General features: G+C 37.2%; 1 protein-coding gene across 27 annotated transcripts in view; it reads left to right on the top strand.

Annotated features, from left to right (window-relative positions):
• DST (dystonin) overlaps positions 1-17,203 on the top strand; it is a 502,305-nt gene that overhangs the window by 451,842 nt on the left and 33,260 nt on the right. For all 27 annotated transcript variants that reach the window (XM_086707113.1, XM_086707116.1, XM_086707108.1 and 24 more), the window contains 10 exons: positions 1,706-1,828; positions 1,959-2,060; positions 4,686-4,787; positions 6,695-6,868; positions 7,202-7,357; positions 11,053-11,250; positions 11,600-11,728; positions 13,734-13,901; positions 14,739-14,894; positions 15,096-15,302. In XM_086707113.1, the coding sequence (XP_086563239.1) occupies positions 1,706-1,828; positions 1,959-2,060; positions 4,686-4,787; positions 6,695-6,868; positions 7,202-7,357; positions 11,053-11,250; positions 11,600-11,728; positions 13,734-13,901; positions 14,739-14,894; positions 15,096-15,302 (1,515 nt within the window). The remainder of the gene's footprint in view (positions 1-1,705; positions 1,829-1,958; positions 2,061-4,685; positions 4,788-6,694; positions 6,869-7,201; positions 7,358-11,052; positions 11,251-11,599; positions 11,729-13,733; positions 13,902-14,738; positions 14,895-15,095; positions 15,303-17,203) is intronic.

The raw sequence follows: 17,203 nt of genomic DNA, 5'->3' as shown, positions 1-17,203 counted from the left end.
ATTTCAGGCCCTTGTTCCCTCCGTTTTTGGCTTCTGAAGTAATCCATAGTGGTATCCCTACCTGCAGAGTCTTTTTCCTTGCCCGACTTCCAACCTTGTCCTCTCTCTAGATCTACTCTTACCGTATCGCCACTCAAAACCACTCGGAGGCATCCACTGCCTACAGAATGAAATCCAGACACCCGATAGTAGTGTCCTGGCCTTTTACATCCCAGCACAGCCCATGCCTGTGTTCTCAAAGCCATTTGGTTGAGTGCTGCTCCTTTATTAGAAAGTGGCTTCCCCTGACACTGCGGTGTGCTCTTTCTAGTCTCTGTTATCTTTGCGGATTAGTTACCTCACCCTCGTATGTTCCTACCACTCTTCTGGCAAATCCCACTCAAACTTCAAGGGTCATTTGGGTTGCAAGCCTTCATGAAAAATCTTTTCTTGCATACTTAGGAAAGTTTGTCTGTGTTCTCATAATGCTGTCCTCATGCAAAGGACTCTACGCATAGTATAACTTATTGATTATATCTCTCTTTTTCCTAATGGACTTTGATCCCCTTGAGTGGAATAGCCCTATTTTTATTTATATCCCCAATGCCTAGTTTGGGCTTGGTTTACGCTTATTAAATGTTTCTTGAGTGAATAAATATATTTAACCAAGAAGATTAAAGCAAAAGTAGTAGACTGCATTTTTCTCCTATTTTTTTTTTGTAGTTTATAAGTCCTAGGGAAATGACATAATAAGCTAGATTATCTTAAATCTACTAACATTGTTAATTTGTTAGAAGTTTTTGAACTTGTGCTTTACTTTTGCTTTTTTAAGTTCTATTCTTAACAACTTTAAAATATACAATGCAGTATTATTAACTACAGTTACCAAGCTATACATTGCTTCCCATGACTTCTTTTTTAGCCAGTGGAAGTTTATACCTTTTGACCCCCTTCACCCATTTCTCCCACCCACATCCCCTGCCTCTGGCAACCACCTTATCTGTTCTCTGTGTCTGCAAGTTTGGTTTGGTTGTGTGCATAGGGATAGGAGTACTTTAGATTTGTTGTTGTTGTTGTTGTTGTTGTTGTTGTTGTTGTTGTTGTAGATTACTCAACCTCTATTTTAAATGTATATTGCCAGGGCATCTGGGTGGCTTGCTCACTTGAGTGTCTGACTCCTGATTGCAGTTCGACTCATGAACCCAGGTTCATGAGTTCGAGCCTCACATCTGGCTCTGCACTGACAGTACAGGGCCTGCTTGGAATTCTCTCTCTCTCTCTCTCTCTCCCTCTCTCTGCCTCTCCCCTGCTCATGCTCTCTCTTTTCTCTCAAAATAGATTTTAAAAAACTTCAAAAAAATAAAGAAAAATATAAATGTATATTGCCCAAACTATTTTGTTTCAAAAACAAAATATATCTCTACACTTTTCATTGTTATTGATATTTAAAGGAGCTTGTTCCGGTATTTGTTATGTAGAATTAGTTCTTTAAATATTGTTTTTAGAATAAAACATGTTTATTACAAAGGATGCTGTTTTTCTTTAAAATATTTCTTCTTTCTTATTCAAAAAATTGATCGCAGAAAGTTAGAAAAGAAGAAGAAGAAAATAAAATTGATCATAATCCCACGTCCTAGAAATAACTCTAATTAATGTCTCTGTGTCCATCTTTTTAGTTCCCGTGTGTTTTTGCTTAAAACTCTCAGGCTGTCATTTCTTATTCTAGGCCATTAAGGAAGAAATTGATGGACTACAGGAAGAGCTGGATATAGTTGTCAACCTGGGTTCTGAACTCATTGCTGCATGTGGGGAACCTGATAAACCCATTGTCAAGAAGAGTATAGATGAGGTACAGCTAGTGTATTTCCTACTCTCATCAAAATGCTTTTTTAAAAAAGATTTTGTTTAAAGCACATTTGGAAGAAATAGTTGCAAACTTAATAAATGACACTAAAAGAGTTCTGATATTTATATTGTAGTTAAATTCAGCCTGGGATTCTCTGAATAAGGCTTGGAAAGACCGGGTGGACAAACTTGAGGAGGCAATGCAGGCTGCCGTTCAGTACCAGGATGGCCTACAGGTAAGGGCGTTGCGGCGTGTCTCCTGGCAGGAGAATCGGGCTGACTGACGCGTGCGGATTTACACATTGACACCACCCCAGCACCGCAGATACGTGTGCAGTAGGCTCACCTACTTCAGTGCTTGTTTTGCCATTTGGAAGGTATTTCTGACACTGGATAGGTGTGTAGATTTATGCACACATCTCACTACATTTTTATACACACAGTGCAATTTACTTTGAAAAGAAAAATTTTGATTTTTGGAAAATGTTAATGGTTCCACACCAGACAGTGAAATGAGAGCTGAATCGGAGTTCTCTTCTAAAGTTGAGTGGAGTAAGATGAAAGGAGTAAACACTATCTAAAAATATCCCTGAGTTTAACTAAAGTCAGAAGTAGAAGAGATTTGATTTGAAGCCAGTGTTCCCCGTTGAACTAAAATAGATTTCTGTTTCATTAGGTCATAATCTGTTGTGTAAAATGTTTTTCTTCCTTTCCATCCACGTAATTCCTTTTCACGGTTGTTTTTCACACCCCTTAACGGTTCTCATTCAGTTTATTAACCATGTTTTAAAGTTTCCCTTTTCATATGAAAAATTGTCTTGTTGGTGGAGGCCAGCTCAGGGACATTTCTCTCCTTACCTTCTTCAGCTTTATTCCATTTCCTAACAGGCTGGCCAGTGTTGAATCTGTCAACCCTCCTACCGTATGGAAAAAGCCCTTCTGAGTATTTCCATAACACCAAGTGAATATTATTTTTAAAGCTCAGATGAGAACATCTTTTCCTTTTTATTATGCCATTCCATTTCTATATTTGTAAGAGTAAATATCAGAAGCCAGGCTTCATGCCAGTTGAAAGTGTTTTGAACTTTGGAAATATATGAAAAAATTCACCACAAATAATATCTTATATAACTTTCCTCCTTCCCCGACTTTTTAACCGAAGAGTTAAATGATTGGTTAGGTTTCAGTGGCCAGGAACTAACTAATCAGGCTCCAGCCCTCAGTTTGTGGAAGCAGGTCATGATTTGTATGTATTATTAATAAATGACTGAGTTGTGCCCTCTTCCGTGGCAGGAGATGGCACTGCCACCATTTGCGGCCTTTTGACCTCAGGAGCCATTAGCCACAGAGGTCCCTGGCTAGGCTCTATGACTTTCCTTTTTTAAAAATTTTAATGTTTGTTTATTTGTTTTTGAGAGACAGAGAGAGAGGGAGGGGGAATGCAAGTGGGGGGAGGGCAGAGAGAGAAAGGGACACAGAGAATCCCAAGCAGGCTCCATGCCGTCATTGCAGAGCCTGATGTGGGGCACAAATCCGCGAACCATGAGATCATGACCTGAGCATGAAATCAAGAGGGAGGCTTAACCAGCCAAGCTACCCAGGTGCCCTGGGGCACCTTAACTTTTACTCTCTCATTACCCCTGCTAGATAGACAAGGCCCATTATAGGTTAGGAGCATCATCTGTGGGAATGAAGGGCCACTTGATTTATTAAATAGCTAAGATTGGCTAGAATGAGATGTTGAAAGGTCCAGAAGCTCTAGGCATTTCAGGGTTTGACTGTAAAGTAAAAAAAAAAAAAATATATGTTTATATGTTTTTATTAATTGAAGAGCTAAAGGTATGCGTGGGGTTCATTAATTTATCGGAGATTGTATTTTTATGTTCTTTATTCATGCGACTCTTGACACAAATTTATTTTACATAACTGAAGTATTAACATTTTGTTTGTGAAACTGGTTTAATAGCATAATTACATAATAAGCAGCTTATAAGTTCTCATTACATATATATTTATATATTTATTAAATATATATCTATTAAATATTAAATATATATTAAATATATATACATAAATACATATATTTATGTGTGTATATATATATATTAAATTTCACAGGTTACTGCTTAAGTTATTGGGTTTATTAATGATAAATGAAAATAACAGATAGTTTCCAAGATTCTTCCTCCTACTATATGGTCTGGCAACTTCATTAAAGTCCAGAATAATTTTGTGCATTCAGTATCTGAAAGAAATGTGAGTTGTGCCTTCCTAAAATGTTTATATTACATAAAAAGAACAGGAAAAATAGATTCTGTAGTCTATGTTGTAATTCAGAATCATGGTCATAATATTAATTGTGGTATGTGCAGGATTTTTATGCTAATCTAAATAACGTGTAAGGCTTTAGCTGGGCCAAATATTTTACTCAAGTGGTAAACAATAAACTTCTTGCTTTATTGGAAAAAACAGATGGCTTTGAAATCTTTTTCTTTCAATATATTTACATAATCTTCCTCTTAGAATTCTCTATGCTTTCTTATGTCTATTTCATGTGATTGCATTTATAAAACTTTTTCAAATGCACTTTTTTGACAGTTGTTAATATTCTAAGATTCCATTCAGAAAAGAATTTCCTTTGCAAAGTTGGATCCAGAATTGAAGGTTCTATCTATTACATATTTGGGACAACTTTTTCATCATATTGTTTTTTTTACTTATTTAGGTGAACCATCTTAATTTGTAAAATAAGCTCATTCCATAATATCTGTATAGATTTATGATTGTACTTTTCTGTAGCACTTGGGATGTTATAGCAATTTCAGATGTACTAATAACTCATGGGCTAATGTGTTTTTCAGGCAATATTTGACTGGGTAGATATTGCAGGTGGTAAATTAGCTTCAATGTCACCAATTGGAACAGATCTTGAAACTGTCAAGCAGCAGATTGAAGAGCTAAAGGTATGCGTGGGGTTCATTAATTTATCGGAGATTGTATTTTTATGTTCTTTATTCATGGGACTCTTGACACAAATTTATTTTACATAGCTAAAGTATTAACATTTTGATTGTGAAACTGGTTTAATATAGCATAATTACATAATAAGCAGCATATAAGTTCTCATTAAATGATACAAAATACTAGTTTTCTTCTTATTAAATCAATACCTATTCATTATAGAAAAGTCAGAAAATGATAACCAAAAAGGTGGCTTTTTAAAAGCTACCCAAAAATGTTACATACAACTTCTCTTAAGATTTGATCTATAGCCTTTCAGAAATCCTTATGCCGAAAGATACACACTGAAGAGGGGAAGGGGGTGGGAGGGTGTGGGTGTATACTTTATACACATGTAGCTCATACTGTAAGGATTTTTATAACTTCATTATTCAATGGTGTATCATTGTCCTCGATACACATATAACATTTTTGTTTTTTTCAGTGGGTCAGAGTAATCCATTTAGTCTAACAGGCTGAAGAAACATCCTTGGTATAATAGTGTTTCCCAAAATGTTTGTTTTGTAAAAATGTTTATTGTTTTCTATCTGCTTTCCTCTGTAATTTTTACTTTCGTGGTTCTTGATCTCCAGCTGTGTAAGTGGCTGGACTGTTTCCTCTTTGAATTCCTCTGTGCTGATGATCATTTATCCAAGTGGGATCAGCTGTTTCCTTTCCTAATTTCAAGTCCCCATCCAAAGAGACATCATGCCATTTTCAATGAACTCTACTAGATGTTTATATGCATTTATTATCTGGCTTTAAAATTATAGCATTTTCATCTCTATGTGTGATGTAGAATATTTCATTTAGAAATTACTACCGTTGCCATTATTAGATTGTGTTTTATTTTCTTTACCTTTATGTGGTCACGTAGTAAGCACATGATATACTTTTTGTACATTTACATGTGTACATTTTTTTTTTTGATATTTGCATATATCTCAGTAGTTTTCATGCAGCAGGCTGCTTACGAGTGCTGTCTCTGAGATTCGGTTGTCTTGAGATTACATCCCAGTGCATTCACTTACTTAGCCAAAGGACCTCGGGACAGTTCTCTAACTGGTCTCACTTTTGTGTCCTTAGCTTGAATTGAGAATAAAATTATTTTCTTTATAAGTTTGTTAGAACAAAGAAAGTATTCATGATACCTTAGTTATTATTTTTTAATTATTATTTTCATGTTTGAAAAAAATTAAGGGACTATTTAGTCATTAATAACGTACCACTTAATGATTTACTATTACAGATAAAAAATAAATATTTTGTGAAGGACAGTTTCCTACTACAAGCAACCATTTGCTAACCTGTGTTGGTTGCCAAAGCCAAGATCATTAAATACATGTTAGTGAGCGCTGGGAGAAAAATAATGTTATTCTGAGTCAGCAGTAGGTTAGGCATAGGAATAACTGAGTATCAACGAACACAGCACAGCTACAGAAAACATAAAATGTTCAGTGGATGCACTGTTTTTGAGCAGGAAATAAATATTAATCTGGGTTTCTTAGAGATTTTTTTGGGGGGGGTTTCATATAGGTCAGTGTATCAAAGCTCATTTATTGAATATAATAGGCATTGGAATAAGGTTAACCTGGAAATATCTTAAATTTGTACTATTGAGAACAAAAGTGAGATGTCAAAATTATAAATAGAAATATCTTTCCAGCATTTATAAAACATTGAATAAAGAAAGTATATTTCTCTCATCTTTTTTTATTTGTAATTCTTTTGTGTTAGATTTTATTCCTCTTCATCTCCCTGGCCATAGTAAATATGAATTAGAATAAATATTGAATCCATAGGATTTTTATTGTTTAAAGTTTTGATTTAGAACACATTTTCCTTGTATATCTCCTTTTTTAAAAAATAGCAATTCAAGTCAGAGGCCTACCAACAACAGATAGAAATGGAGAGGCTAAATCATCAAGCAGAGCTTTTGCTGAAGAAAGTAACAGAAGAGAGCGACAAACACACTGTTCAAGACCCATTGATGGAACTGAAATTGATATGGGATAGTCTGGATGAAAGAATTATCAACAGACAGGTAAACACCAAGCCTTTTGTTAGGAAGTTAGAGAAGTTCGGGTAAAATCATTATTAAAAAATAAAATAGGTGATTAAGCACATAAACTTTTGAAGCCCCTACGTAAATTCTTATTTTATTAGAACTCTTCCTGCTTCTCGACATGCCATTTTTAACCACAAGGAATGTCAAATGTAAAATGTAGGTTATAATTGGGCTTCATTGGATATGCTTACAGAATTACACAGTGTGCAACAATTGATTTTTCTTTTTTGCTCTTGTTATTTTTATAAATGTATGTCATGCATGATATCGAATTCATATGGATTTTCTTCCTCTCCACTGTTTCTGTAGCATAAGCTAGAAGGTGCTCTGTTAGCACTGGGCCAGTTCCAGCATGCCCTGGATGAGCTGCTTGCCTGGCTGACACACACTGAGGGCCTGCTGAGTGAACAGAAGCCTGTGGGAGGAGACCCTAAGGCCATTGAAATTGAACTCGCCAAGCACCATGTATGTAGCTGTGATTGCGTGTCGTGTTTCTTCTCTATGCGTTTCTAATGTCATCAGAGTTTTGTTTTGGTATGTTTCCTCTTTATGTATTTTTCAAGTGGATGGTGATAGCTCAGGTTCATATTTGACATTTGTAACTGAAGGCTAAACTCCTTAAGACACACTTTTTAAAAGATTATAAACATTTTTTTTTCCTCATTGTTCAGGGCAGTTATCCAAAACGGCAAGGATGGGAAACTTCTAGCTAAATTTCCAGGCTGCGTGGCAGATATTGGTTTAAATCCCTGATTATCCCTGTCACTGGATTGGCATAGCCTAGTTTTAAAAGTGGTTGGGGATACCCTAAAAAAGTCATAGGCTCAAAATGTTGTTCCGCTGCAGGCTGTGTGTATGTTTTTCCTCTGGTCGCCCTTAGCGCCATGTGTGTGTCACCTGCTGCGTGTTTGGCATGTCTAACATCTTTCTGCTTGCCTGTGCATCTCTCACTCTGTGGAGGTTTGTTCTTTAGTCTCCGTGTCTCCCTGACTTCTCATTGGCTTTCTGTGTCTTAGTACTTTTCTTTCTGAATTAGTTTTAAGCAATATTTATTATCTTTAAAAGGGTTTTTGTATGTCCTGAACATGATGGATAGCTTTAAATTAAAAAATAAATTAAATTAAAAATTTTAATTATATCTTGAGGTACATACACAACAACTTTATGTTGTCATCTTTGTGATACTTGATTGACAATTCTTTTTTTTTTTTAAGTTTTTTTTTTTTATATTTTAGACTATTTTTGAGAGAGAGCCAGAGAGAGAGCAGGGGAGGGGCAGAGAGAGAAGGAGAGAGAGAATCCTAAGTAGGCTCCACACTGTCAGTGCAGAGGCCCATGCAGGGCTCCAACCCACAGACAGTGAGATCGTGATCTGAGCTGAAATCAAGAGTCAGATGCTCAACCGACTCAGCCACCCAGGTGCCCATTGTTGTCATCTTTGTGGCCCTTGGTTGACAATTCTTAATAGAAAATACCCTATCTCTGTACAACCTGGAGAGTTTAGGGAGGCGGAAAGCATGGAGCTCAACACAGTGGGCCCCAAACTGATAGCCGGAGGCATCTTCAAGGCTTAGATGATATCCAGCCTAGGTAGGTCATCAGAGCAGAACTTGTGGGGGGTTGAGAGCAGAATTCTAGTTTATTACGATAAAGTTCATTTGACTAGAAAAATAAATCCTGAAACCCAGTTGTTAGAATCTTTGTGCAAATGACCAAAGCCATTGACTTGGCCAGGAGAAGTGAGATAAATGATTTTTTTTTTCAGATGAAAAGAAAATTCCCTATCTCTTAAGTCAATAGGCTTAATGAATAAAAGGTGATGCTTGGTGGAGTTTATCCTGACAGTCCAGTCTTTCATAGAACTTGAGCGAGCATTCACATTAATAAGGCATCTTACCTAAGGTTATGTCATAAAGTCTGACCTTAAATAAGTTTTCCTTGATTATCAAAGAGAAAATGTTTAATAATTTTTATCATTTTAAAATGAAAGGTGAGTTTTTGGCACTTTACTATCATGATAAAGAGTTTTTTCGTATTCTTGCTGTAGTTTTCCTTCTTTCATACTTTTCCCCACAGTAACCGTACCCTAATTTAAATTTCTTTCCCTCTCTTACCTGGTTCTGTCTTATTTATGATCATTGCCCAGCCATATCCAACTGCCCAGCAGTTAGGACCTATTTTGTGTCAATATTTTTTATTATTTAGTGTCTATTTTATACCTTTCTAAGAATAGTAATGACTGGTCAGACTGACTCTGCATAAAAAAAATATATGTTTATTCCAACTTAGCAGTTGTCCTTAAATGCAACATACATCAGTGACAGGAATTTTTGTAGAGTCCAGTAGAGGTGGGACAGTGAGACACCACGATCCAGTTATTTTGGCCGGGCATGAGGTAGGGATCTTTTATTTCTGTTTATCTACCTTTGAGCAGTTAGAGATATGTCCTCCCTTCCTCTTCCATTTTTCAAAGGTCACAAGTTAAAGGGCTTAAAATCACTAGCACAGTTGCTGGAGGAAGGGAGGGAATGTTTCCTCAGTTGATTTTATAGCCTTTAACTTCCTTCACAGGTGCCTCAGAGAATGAGTGCATATCGTCAGAAAAACAGTTATCACAGATGATTAGTGCTCTTCACTAAAAATCCCCCTGTTCTGGATTTCCCTCCAGATGTGGGATGCCTTATGTAGGATGATACATGATGTTTCTTTTCTCTCCTGTTGTTAACCCTGAGTCAGTGAATCTAGGGAAAGATTACCATTGGCCCTTACTAACATGAGAGGAAGGTTTCTTCTGGTTTCCAAAAACATAACTGCGGTTTTCTTGAAACTATTCCTAACCTCTATTTGTTCTTTTTTTTTTTTTAATTTTTTCTAATGTTTATTTATTTTTGAGAGAGAGAGAGACAGACAGAGTGTGAGCTGGGGAAAAGGCAGAGAGAGGGAGACGCAGAATCCAAAGCAGGCTCTAGGCTCTGAGCTGCCAGCACAAAGCCCGAAGACGGGCTCGAACCCGTAAGCTGCGAAATCATGACCTGAGCTGAAGTTGGATGCTTAACTGACTGAGCCACCCCAAATAGGTGCCCCAGCTCTGTTTGTTCTTTAAAGTGCAATTCTTTTCAGTGTAATTTCAGGGTTTTTTTAGCCTTGTGGTTGCTTTTTGCACTTAACAGTCTTGTCCCATGTTAGCACATTTAAGCATTATTGGTCTATTCTGATATTTTCACTGTACATAAGGAAGGTGTTATTTATTGGAATCTGTAGTGAACACTTCAAATGTGCATTTTCTCGTAAAGGAACAGCTACACTTTTGATTGCTGGGCTTGAGTATTCCTGCTGTCCAGTGAAATCTCTTTTCCTCTACTGTCAGGGCATCCTAAGATTCCTGTCTACTTAGCAGTTAGTTGTAGCATCTTTCCAATGAGAGAAGCTTGAAGAATAGTCTGTGGTAATTTTTTTTTTCCTCTTAGAGTGTTAATTGTAAAGCATGGCATTATCTAAGAATGTAATAATTTTGTATTTGAAAATGGATATATAGAAATCAAAATATTTTTCAAGTTATTTACTTAAGACATGAAAATTAAGTTCAATCAAAATGATTTTGAATCAAATGAAAACTTTCATAACCTTTTAATTATAATCTCTAGATACTTAATGTCCTCAATATAAGGTTATTCTAATGGGAAGAACTAACAAAATGTTCTTTGATAATCATTTCAAGGTAGACTAAAGGTATATCCAGGAAAGCTGCAAAGTTAAGGGAAAAGAAGTCCACCATTTGAACACTTTTTTAGTATTAAAACTTTCTGTTGGGGCACCTGGGTGGCGCAGTTGGTTAAGCGTCCGACTTCAGCCAGGTCACGATCTCGCGGTCCGTGAGTTCGAGCCCCGCGTCAGGCTCTGGGCTGATGGCTCAGAGCCTGGAGCCTGTTTCCAATTCTGTGTCTCCCTCTCTCTCTGCCCCTCCCCCGTTCATGCTCTGTCTCTCTCTGTCCCAAAAATAAATACACATTGAAAAAAAAAATTAAAAAAAAAAATAAAACTTTCTGTAGACGATGGTTTTGTTTCCAAATGTTCTATCTTCAGCAAATAAAACAGTTGCATTAAAAGCACTATTAACATGTTATGAGCTAGCAAACATAGTGTTCTCTTCATATTTTCAGGTGCTTCAAAATGATGTACTAGCCCATCAGTCCACAGTGGAAGCCGTTAACAAAGCAGGAAATGATCTGATTGCATCAAGTGCAGGAGAAGAAGCAAGCAACCTTCAGAACAAGCTAGAGATTCTAAATCAACGATGGCAAAATGTTTTGGAAAAAACAGAACAAAGGAAGCAGCAGCTGGATGGTGCCTTGCGCCAGGTGAATAAGAGATTAGATTCTCAGCCTTTCATGGCCTTCCAGACCAAAATAGTATGGAATTCTTTTGTTGGTTTGCAGACCCTGTTTAATTTGTGTACCGTAGGAGAGGAGTAAAAATAAGTGGGATAAAGAACACAGCAGATGAGAAGGCAGCCCTCTGGCTCTTAGTGTAATAGTCTTATCCGCCAGAGCTCTCACCATGAAGAAAGGCAAGGCAAATCCACTTGCACCTGCCTGTTGTTAAGAACGCAGAGAGAGGCTTAGCAGGCCGGGCTCCCTCAGACATTGTTTTCTCCTTAAAAGTGACAATGTGTTTATGGCCCAGACTTAAAATTCTGTATCACTCCAGGCCAAAGGGTTCCATGGTGAGATTGAGGATTTGCAGCAGTGGCTGACGGACACGGAGCGTCATCTGTTAGCCTCCAAACCTCTGGGGGGGTTACCGGAAACAGCCAGGGAGCAGCTTAATGCCCACCTGGTAAGTATATTATTTCCTACAGCTCTAGCCTCAGAGTAAGAAAGACACTGACCATTTTGTGTGGGTCCTGGTGACCAATAAATTGTGGGAGAAAGTTTAAAGGATATACAGTTTTACAGCAGAAATCTTTATGTGTAAGTGCTAGAAACACCATTTATTGATTAAATTTTTCAAGTCAGAACTTATTCTTTATTTCAGAGATGAGTGTGCCAGAGGTACCTAGAAGTCTAGGTATTTTTTAGAAGCTAATTTGCCCCATAAAATGATGAACTTGTATGGATAGTAATAAAACGTTGTGTAAATTATAAACTGTTGTACCTTCAGTGAAAAGAAAAATCCCGAAAGCCGTCAGAATTGACTTAAAAATTATTGCTATAAGCATGATACTCCCGTCTAGTTTCATGGAAGGCTGGAAAATATATTCTTGTTCTGTTCAACAGTGACTTGTTTATTTGTTTTACTTTCTTAAGTTTATTTATTTTGAGTGAGTGAGAGAGACAGAGAGAGAGAGAGTGTGTGTGTGTGTGTGTGAGAGAGAGAGAGAGAGAGAGAGAGAGAGAGAGAGAGAGAGAGATAGAATGGGGGAGGGGCAGAGAGAAGGAAGACAGAACCTCAAGCTGGCTTTGCACCCTCAGTGCAGAGCCTCACAGTGGGGCTCAAACTTGGAGACTTTGAGATCATGACCTGAGCTGAAGACAGGAGTCAGAGGCTTAACCGACTGAACCACCCATGCACCCCTGTTTGTTTGTTTTAATGGTGATAGGGCTGTATCTTCAACTTCACACCTATACGAGCTGTGAACAAGGGGAGGCTTCTGTTTAGTTCATTGTCCAGTGGGAACATTGTGCCTATGGGCTGTTCCCACCCAGATTCTGTGGCACTGTCCACTCTTAAAAGAGGAAAAAATAATGAAACTTGAGACTCTGGCTTTCTTTCACAGAAATGGAGACTGACGAATTGAATTTAGACTTTGATTTATTGGCATTTCCTATTCATTTACATTATAATCCAGGTTTAGAAGTTTTAAGATAAAACAGTCTGTTTCATGTTTTGAAAACTAATCCTCTTTTATACTTGTGAATTTGCATCAGAAAGTTTTTTTTAATATTCAAATGCTGACAATTAGTATCTTGAGAAATAAGAGTAGATATGCTTGGGGATTGGGCAAAAGAAATGGGCCATTATACATCCAAGCCTGTATTCTTTATCAGATGTCCAATGTTGTTGTGAGAGCTTATGAAACCACACTTGGTTGTGGTTTTGAATAATTTTGAATTTGGGGATTTGGATAGGAAGTAACCATCATACAGGTGTTGTGGAGAACTGGTCTTAAGTTTTTACATGAATGTAACTCTTGTTTTGATATTAAATTCTGAATTTGTTTTCATAATTTTTTTGTATTCTCTGTAGAAGAAACACATTGCATTCCAGTTGAAAGCTTTAAAGATGTTATAAATGAGAGTAATATTCATAGTATCCCGAATTTGTCTTTTGTGATTCCAAAGTCCGAACAATCAACTTAAAATATCTTACTGTATTGAGCCTTCACTTTCTATTCGTTGTGTGCCTTCTGAGCACAGAAATAAACTGTCCCAAAAATTATTATAGCCACTGTCATAGTCTGAGGTGAGACTTAGAAAGCCCATGTTACAGAGAAGGAAAACAAGGCTCAGAGAAGGTAATCATTTGCTCGGGGTCACCGAGCTGATTGGTTACTGCACAGTGAAACCTGTCTTGATAACATAAAAGTTACTTACCAACTTTACCATGCTGGACTGAATTGATAATGATAGCACCATTTCTGAGATTTCTGGCAGACGGATATGTCTACAGGCTTAGGTGTTGTTTTAATATAGTGAAATATTTGAATGTGTCACAGTTATTCTGTATGTTAGATAAAGGTGACTATATGATGAGGGGCTTGGGATTGATGACCTGGGGAAGGAACTCTTAGATTTTATTCTCTTAAAAATGATTTAACTTGGGGGGGTATATCTCAATGTAGGAAATCTGTGCTGCCTTTGATGTTAAAGAAGAAACATACAAAAGTCTGATGCAGAAAGGCCAGCAGATGCTTGCAAGATGCCCCAAATCTGCAGAGACAATTGACCAAGACATAAATAACTTGAAAGAAAAATGGGAATCGGTGGAAACCAAACTCAATGAAAGGAAAGTATGTGCTTTAATTAATGTAATAGAATGAATGTTTTATTTCATGAGATTTACTTAATCTCTGAGTAGAATTAGCAGTGGAACTTTTAATGACCCCATGTTTAAATTTTCTTTGTATACATTTGGAGGTATCATGGGGTCAATTGAAAATAGTATTCTCTTTCACACAGGAGGATAGAGTTAAAGCAGTCTGTTCCAACACAGATCATAGATCACGTGTTTCTAGGTGTATTTTTAAATTTGTGAACCACTCGAATTCTGGATTGTTAAATAATGCTAATCACACTTACTTATGTATATAGTGGGAAGGGAAAGAGGGAGGTCAAGAGAGTGAGATGATTGTGTATATAATAAGCACTTCCATGACAAAAGTCCATGAAAAGGGATTAAAAATATCACTGTTTAATGCTACAAGAATAATGATAGGCGAGGAATAGTAGATTGTATTTCCTCACTGACAGACCATAATGTATATATATTTCACATCAGTTTGACCCCCCAGATTAATCATGTGAATGTCAAGTTTTCTTTTTATATAGAGATATAAAAGACATCTGTTTAGTGATTGCATTCTGTGGTTCATTGACCTCAAATCACAATTTTAGTGTATATCAGATTATTTTTAGCTGCAGAGAGATCTTCTCACTCTACTAAAAGGGGTTTGGTTTGCCATTATTTTAGTGAAGGCCCATTACACTCATAAACTGTTTAGGTAATACAGAAATACAGATTAGGTATAAAGAAAGGGTGGATGGGAAGGAAGTCTGCCAGAGAGTGGTTAAACTGTGGGGGGAAGACACTTAACTATCATCAAATACTAAATGATCTGCCTTTGCAGACTAAACTGGAAGAGGCCCTCAACTTGGCAATGGAGTTCCATAATTCCCTCCAAGACTTCATCAACTGGCTAACCCAGGCTGAACAGACCCTAAATGTAGCTTCTCGGCCAAGTCTTATCTTGGACACAGTCTTGTTTCAAATCGATGAACACAAGGTATGATGTAACTCAGATGGATAGTATTCTTATTTCAGACCTTTTTAGACCACAGACTGTTTTCATGTCAGAAGTATGAATTTGGTAGTTTAGAAACTTTATTTTGTCCTTTAAAATGGTTTCAGCTTATGACACCAGAAGCACTTATAAAACAGAACAGTTTTTCATGTGTTTCTAATTCCACCCTTCTTTTTGGGAAAGGTCTTCGCCAATGAAGTAAATTCTCACCGTGAGCAGATAATAGAGCTGGACAAAACTGGGACCCACCTGAAGTATTTCAGTCAGAAACAAGACGTTGTCCTAATTAAGAATCTACTGATCAGTGTACAAAGTCGGTGGGAAAAAGTGGTTCAGCGGTTAGTAGAAAGAGGGAGATCTTTGGATGATGCAAGGAAAAGAGCCAAGCAGGTAAACCTTTCTAAACTAGTCAATAAATCAGTTTTAGGTATTGAAATATATATGATGACATTCAAGTACTTTTATCCTAGGCTGTATTGGTTGTAACAATCATGGCACAGGGCCAAGGTGTTTATATCCAAAAAGGGCCTAAGTTTCAATGATAACATCATGTTTTGCCCTAGCACCTTCTGGTCCTGGGGACTAATCTTGAAAAGACTGATTATAGCTTGGCTTCATAGACCCACTGTTACTAAGATCCAAAAAGAGGCTCAAGTTTTTTGTTACTGGGTTTGTTTTTTTCCTTTGTGCTTGCAATCTCCACTCTCATAGCTGGAGTAAGTCATCAGACTTTAGTATATTGCTACCTTGTGTTTAGTCCTAAGCCAGACTTTGTCCACAAACTCTGAGGGCTGAGAGGCAGACACTGGCCCTCCAGACAGCTTCCTGAAAGGGCTGATTCTGTGTCTAAGCTGCTCAGTACTCCTCACCTTTCTGAATTTTTACGCTTGTTGACAAGCTCTCATTTCTTCTCTGGTATTTTGATACAGTTCCACCCTGCTTTTATTTTTTTATTTTTTTTATTTTTTCAATATATGAAGTTTATTGTCAAATTGGTTTCCATACAACACCCAGTGCTCATCCCAAAAGGTGCCCTCCTCAATACCCATCACCCACCCTCCCCTCCCTCCCACCCCCCATCAACCTCAGTTTGTTCTCAGTTTTTAAGAGTCTCTTATGCTTTGGCTCTCTTCCACTCTAACCTCTTTTTTTTTTTTTTTTTTTCCTTCCCCTCCCCCATGGGTTCCTGTTAAGTTTCTCAGGATCCACATAAGAGTGAAACCATATGGTATCTGTCTTTGTCTGTATGGCTTATTTCACTTAGCAGAACACTCTCCAGTTCCATCCACGTTGCTACAAAGGGCCATATTTCATTCTTTCTCATTGCCACGTAGTACTCCATTGTGTGTATAAACCACAATTTCTTTATCCATTCATCAGTTGATGGACATTTAGGCTCTTTCCATAATTTGGCTATTGTTGAGAGTGCTGCTATAAACATTGGGGTACAAGTGCCCCTACGCATCAGTACTCCTGTATCCCTTGGGTAAATTCCTAGCAGTGCTATTGCTGTCCACCCTGCTTTTAAATGAATTGTTTGAACCTTTTAAGGCTTCTTTTTTCCTTTTTCTTTTCATCTAGAGAATCTCATGGGTCTCACAAGGAGCTCCCCTAACTCTCTTCACCTACTATTAATATGCCATTCTTAGGCTAAACACAAAAAAGAAGTAGAATTATGTGTCTCTCTACTCTGGGAGAGAGATGTGCCCACCTTGTTTGGCAACTATCTTTGAAGTTTACTAGAAACTCTGTGTAACGTTGAGGCTGAATTTTATAATGAGTCTTTTTGCCCCATTCAGTTCCATGTTTCTGTAATTGGTATTGGACTCCATTCTTCTGGGGATCCAGGCTCAGTTGGGTGATGTAAAAGATGTCTGGGAGTCAAATGTTTCTGTGATTAATGCTCTCAGCATACATTTGTTAACAGCTTAGAAATTACAAATTGCATTGTTGTAGGATTACATGCCGTATTAATTTCTTTTTTTGAGTGGGATGTATGATGTGTTCAATGTTATCTATGAGACTGTGGAATAGAATCGGTCTCTTCTTGTTTTTATGAGACAGTATTAATGATAAGCCTGACATTCTTCTCTGCACTGAGCAGTGTCCTCGGTAGTATGGGCATTTCTTGAGTTGTGAACATCTAATTTATAGAAGTCTTTCTCCTTTCTCCAGGTCGTCAATTTTATTTTCTCATTTGGCTTAATCTGTAAGAATTTTCTACTGCTTTTAGGTACAAAAGTATGGCATTTCTTGTATTTATGTGGCTTAAGAATAGTTTTTAAAGCAGG

The sequence above is a fragment of the Puma concolor genome, chromosome B2 (assembly GCF_028749965.1).
Source record: "Puma concolor isolate L17-30 chromosome B2, mPumCon1.1.hap2, whole genome shotgun sequence".
Classification (NCBI taxonomy): Eukaryota; Metazoa; Chordata; class Mammalia; order Carnivora; family Felidae; genus Puma; species Puma concolor.
This window is presented reverse-complemented; position numbering and strand designations above follow the sequence as displayed.